The 5,206-nt window shown below is 61.9% G+C and overlaps 1 protein-coding gene across 1 annotated transcript in view; it reads right to left on the minus strand.

The window, feature by feature from the left end:
- Positions 1 to 5,206, minus strand: part of ABCB8 (ATP-binding cassette, sub-family B (MDR/TAP), member 8) — a 17,742-nt gene that overhangs the window by 6,509 nt on the left and 6,027 nt on the right. The window contains exons 4-9 of the mRNA XM_010857363.1: positions 5,098 to 5,192; positions 4,897 to 5,002; positions 4,022 to 4,183; positions 3,823 to 3,908; positions 3,607 to 3,704; positions 3,120 to 3,225 (exon numbers count right to left, since the gene is read on the minus strand). Of these exons, the coding sequence (XP_010855665.1) occupies positions 3,120 to 3,225; positions 3,607 to 3,704; positions 3,823 to 3,908; positions 4,022 to 4,183; positions 4,897 to 5,002; positions 5,098 to 5,192 (653 nt within the window). The remainder of the gene's footprint in view (positions 1 to 3,119; positions 3,226 to 3,606; positions 3,705 to 3,822; positions 3,909 to 4,021; positions 4,184 to 4,896; positions 5,003 to 5,097; positions 5,193 to 5,206) is intronic.

Here is a 5,206-nt window from a genome sequence, read left to right on the forward strand (position 1 = left end):
TGGGGCCCCGGGACCTGGCAACCCTGGGCAGACCACCCAGTCCTGGGACAAGTCACTCCTCCCTTCAGAGCCGCGTTCTCTCCTGGCCCGGAGGGGGCTGACAGCCAGGGACTCCCTGAGGGCCGGGCTCCAGGGAGGAAACGGCCAGGAAGGCGGGTGGCGGGCAGGGGGCTTGGGCTCCAGGCTGCCCACAGCCTGCAGGGCGTGGGGTGAAGCCCACCCAGGCGGTTGGATCTAGGGCTGTCCAGGCCCGGGGGAGCAAGGCCTAATGAAGTGGAAAAAAAGGATGTTACTCCTTCCACAGGAAGAAGGAAACAGAAGACACTAGGCCGCAGGGGCGGGGGCGGCCGGAGGGACCCCATAAGAAAATTCCCTGAAGATGTTATCTCATCGCAGCTGCACCCAGACGGTGGGCGGCTGCCTCTGTCACACGGGGCTGGAGGGGGGTGAGTCACTGCTCCTTAGTCACAGCGCCCGGCTGGCCTGGCCGCCCGTGACTGTGCGTCTGCGATGGTGTGTGCAGGTTTTTCTAGAAGCAAGACTGCCTCCCCAGGGTCACACTTGTCCCAGCACCCAGGTAGGGGCTGGGGGCGGGGGGGGCAGACGGGGCTCAGAGCACTTGCTGGAGGGGGCGAGAGACACGGAGGGGAGCTGGGACGGGACGCTTTCGGCCAATGTCGGGAGAGCACTGTCCACCAGAGACCTGTAAGCCACTAGGGCCTGGCGGGGGTGCCATGCGACCACTGGAAACCAGCTGCGCGTGACCCTGCTCACGGGGATGGTGTGGGAGGCAGGCCTCGCCCTCCCTGGAGGCCCCCCAGGGCAGGGTGGTGGCTGGGCCCATTCCCAGGGGGACCCAGACCCGGACGCCTGGCTGTGACCCTGGTCCATCTGGGCACCTCCCCCTCCCTTCCAGGACACCAGGGCCACCACTGAGAACCCCTCGGGTGGGGTTGCTTGAGGCTGCTTGAACTCCAGGCAGGCCTGCCTCCCTGCCTCCCCCTGCCGGACCCCAGGAGGAAACACCAGCTTCTTTACTGACACCCAGTTTCTCCAAGGTGGGTGGTGAAGGCTCTCCATGTTGGGGGGTGGGTGTGTGTGTGTGTGTGTCTGTGTGTGTGTTAGTCATTCAGTTGTGTCTAACTCTTTGTGACCCCATGGAGTGTAGCCCACCAGGCTCCTCCGTCCATGGGATTTCCCAGGCAAGAGTACTGGAGTGGGTTGCCATTTCCTTCTCCGGGGGAATCTTCCTGACCCAGGAATTGAACCCACGTCTCCCACATTGTGAGCAGACGCTTTGCCATCTGAGCCCCCAGGGAAGCCCCATCCTTAGCAAGGGGCCCCCAAAAGGCTGGGCCAAGGGCCCAGCGAGCAGCCCCACCTAGCAGCCTGCGAGTAGCTTTCCTGAGCCTGTAACGGCAGTCTGCTAGCCTGCCAGGCCGTGCAGTGGGGAGGGAAGGAGCAGGTCTGTGCCCAGGCCACAGTGGGAGGGGCCCAGCGGAAGGCGAGTCCGAGGGAGGAGGGCTGGCCGTGTGCAGGGAGCCAGGGGTCCATGCAGGTCAGCACCGCGGGAGGGGCAGCCCGCGTTCCGTCTCTGGAACCCTCAGACCTCTGTGTCCCAAGGCCACAGGGGAGGATGGGGGTGCCCAGGCCCAGAGAGGGTGTGAAGGGGCCTGACTAGGCAGCACTGAGCAGAAACGGGGGGATTCTGGTCTTTGTGGGACACTGGCCTGGGGCTGGGAAAGGTGGATTCTTTCTACCTGCCCTGCCTCGGGGTGAGCGCCCTCTGCCCCGGACGGTAACAAGGCCGATGGTGAAGGACTCTGGAAGAAATGCCCCCCACACTCGTGGGGGTGAGACCCGGAGCAGAGCAGGACACACAGACTGGGGGAATCGGGGTGAGGACGGGGACCCAGGGGGGCGTTGGGGCTGATGCCATTTTCTCCACATGGTTGGTGGTAACACGGGTCTTCACTCTCCAGTTACTTGTTATTTCACATTTACTCTATTTATCTAGCGCCTATTTACATTTTATGTGTTTTGGTGTATATGGTACATGGGGGAAAGGACAAAGCAAGGAGAAACGGAATCAGGGGAAGGAGCTGCCAGGAACTCAGCTTAGAAGGGGCGGGGTGGGGAGGAGGCCTCCCACCCTGGGTCCTCTCATGGCAGAGCCGGTGGGCACACGGGGCCGGCGGAGCTGCGGACACGGTGAGCCAGCTGGGTGGGACGTGGAGGGGAAGGTCAGGCAGAGGGCGGGAGGCCAGCTCTTAGTGAGCGCATCACAGATGGCCTACCGTACATGGAGTCTTAGAGAAAGAAAGTGAAGTCGCTCAGTCACGTCCAGCTCTTTGCGACCCCATGGACTGTAGCCCGCCAGGCTCCTCTGTCCGTGGAATTTCCCAGGCAAGGATACTAGAGGGGGTTGCCATTTCCTCCGCCAGGGGATCTTCCCCACCCAGGGATCGAACCCAGGTCTCCCGCACTGCAGGCAGACTCTTTACCGTCTGAGCCACCAGGGAAGCCCACACAGAGTCTTACTCAGCCTTAAAAAGGAAGGCAATTCTGACACCTGCCCCGACGTGGATGAACCTGGGAGAAGTCCCGCTCAGAGAAAGACGCCCTCACCAGGGACAGACACCGTATGAGCCCACCTACATGAGGGCCTGAAGCAGACAGATTCACAGAGACAGACAGCAGGATGGGGTTGCCGGGGGCTGCGGAGGGGGTCGTCTAGGGACAGCATTTCGGTTTCACAAAGTGAAGCTGTTCTGAGGACAGATGTTGGTGAAGGTCACACAACATGAGCGTTATGTGATGCTAATAAACTGTATTTAAATACGTTAAGACGGTAAATTTTGTTATGTGCATTTTATCAAAATTAAACAAAAACAGCTTATCAAGGACACTTTTGAGTTGTTGGGAAGTTGAAGCTGACGATGTGTTTCTGAGGGAACAGTGAATGAGGTTGCGGGGAGCCCTGAGTGGGCACTGCTGGGAGGCAGGGGTCCCCCTCCCCAGCCCTGCACTTCACTGGGGGAGCTGGTCACCGTATCCACAGAAGACTGGCACCCCCTGCCCCAGCTGGGCCCCTCGGGAAGAGAACGGCCCACTCTCACCTCTGCACAGTCTGAGAGGCCACCAGGAAGGACATGAGGTCTCCCCCCGTCAGCTGCTGCCCGGCCACGAGGGAGCCCCCAACAAACAGGGTGCCCAAGACCATGCCTGCGAGGGGCAAGGAGAGGTGGTCAGGCAGGAGGGTGGGGGACAGAGTCTGGCCCCTGTGCTGGCCCCTGCCACGCTCTACCAACTGGTGTTTCAGCAAGTCATTCGAATCTCTGCCTTAGTTCCTCCTTTGGCAGTGAGGGGGTTGGGGGCACCTCACTGCTTCCTCTCCAGCAGCTCTGCCCATGGCTCAGATGTGGCACGGGGCCTGTGTGCCCACTCCCTGCCTGAGTTGGCAGCCTTCTCCCCTAGTTAGCAGACCAGCTACCTGGCACTCAGGAGACGTTGGCCACCAAGCAGGTGGAGGGAGGGCTGCCCTGGCTCTTCCGAGCTCACCCCGAGTTGTACCCGTACTCCCCCTGGGGGTCCCTGCTCACGCACAGTTGAAGGCGATGTTGGAGAGCCCCTGGAACAAGGCGATGCCTCTGCCCAGCTCCTCTGCCTTACAGCGGGACCCCTCCAGCTCCGCTCCGTAGCGTCTGGGGACAGAGGCCAAGCCCGGCCCTCAGGAAGCTGGCAAGGTTGGGCCCAGGGCGGATGGAGGGGCCTTTGGGGAGCACCCCCCGGCTCTGCACTCCACCCCTGCTCAGGACTCACTCCTCCTCCCGCTGCTCCATGGCGAAGGCTCGAACGGTCCGAACATTGCCCAGGGCCTCATCTGCCACACCCGTTGCCCTGGCGACCTGCAAGGGACCCAGAAGTTAGAAAGCCAGGATGCAGATGGGGAGGGGGACCGAGGAGCACAGGGCGCAGAGAAGGAGGGGAGCACAGGAGGGGAGGGCGGGAATTCCGATACCTGCTCCTGACACTGGCGAGACAGTTTCCTGAGAGCTGAGCCCATCAGGGTGCCAACTCCCATCAGGGCAGGCGTGGCCACCATCAGCAGCAGCGTGAGGCGTGTAGAGAGCATGGACAGCGACACCAGGCAGCCGGCCACCTGCGTGCAGCTCCGCAGCCCCTGGGCAGTGGACAGGAAGCCTGTGAGGCGTCAGCACCAGGACATGGGGACTCGCCAAGCGTCAGATGGCTAGAGCCAGCTCCCCACTCCACTCACAGGGCGAGGCCACAGGTCTAACCCCCGGGAGGCCACTGGTCACACACTGTAACCCTTTCCTGACCAGCAGGGGTGAGAAACTACGGACCAAGATCTCCTCCTCCTCCTCCTAATGCCACTGCCCTCTTCTGCTCCAGAAACTGAACCAAAAAAATGACCGCCTGGCGATGCCACCCAGGGCCTGCTAGGTGGTTGGTGACAACGTGGGGAGCAGAGGATGAAGAGAGGACATCAGGAATTCAGCAGAGCTGTTGCTGGCTCTCCTGTCAGCCGGCCAGGCACTCTGCGGCCAGGCCATTACGAACATCTTGGCAAGCAGGGCTGGCAAAGGCTCTTGTCTGAGTTCTTGGGAAGGGTTTTCCGGGGGAGGTTGGATTTCACCGCGGGAGAGAAACAGCCTGTCCTGACCTTAGACACACGGCCATGAGTCCTCCCACCCGTGAATGTCCCTGTACCCTCATCCACATCCTCACCAGAGGGCAGGCCTCTAGCTTTGGTGTGAGCTGGAGGCGAGGGGACCCAAGACTGGGGCGGGGCTGGCCTGCGACAGTGTGTGCAAATGTGTGTGTGACTCTAACAGTGCCCCAGGCCAGGTCCTCCCCACCTGGGACACTGACCTGGGAGATGACGAGTTTGAAGGAGGATTTAAATTCTTGCACGTCCGTCGTCAGTCGGCTCACCAGCTGCCCTGTCTTCTTAGCATCGAAGAACTCGATGTCTTGGCTGGTGGCAGCCGCAGGTGGAGAGGAGGGAGACACGCCCTCAGGACGAGGCCCCGCCCCAGACACGCCCCCAGGCCCCAGGGCCCCGCCCCCTACCGGAGCAGGTTGCAGAAAAGCGCCCTCCGTAGATCCACGGCCATGCGCTCGCCGATGCGCGACAGCAGCACCAGGTACCCGAAGGTCAGCAGGCCGTGGATCAGATCGG

This window comes from Bison bison, unplaced genomic scaffold (assembly GCF_000754665.1).
Source record: "Bison bison bison isolate TAMUID 2011002044 unplaced genomic scaffold, Bison_UMD1.0 scf7180017864379, whole genome shotgun sequence".
NCBI lineage: Eukaryota > Metazoa > Chordata > Mammalia > Artiodactyla > Bovidae > Bison > Bison bison.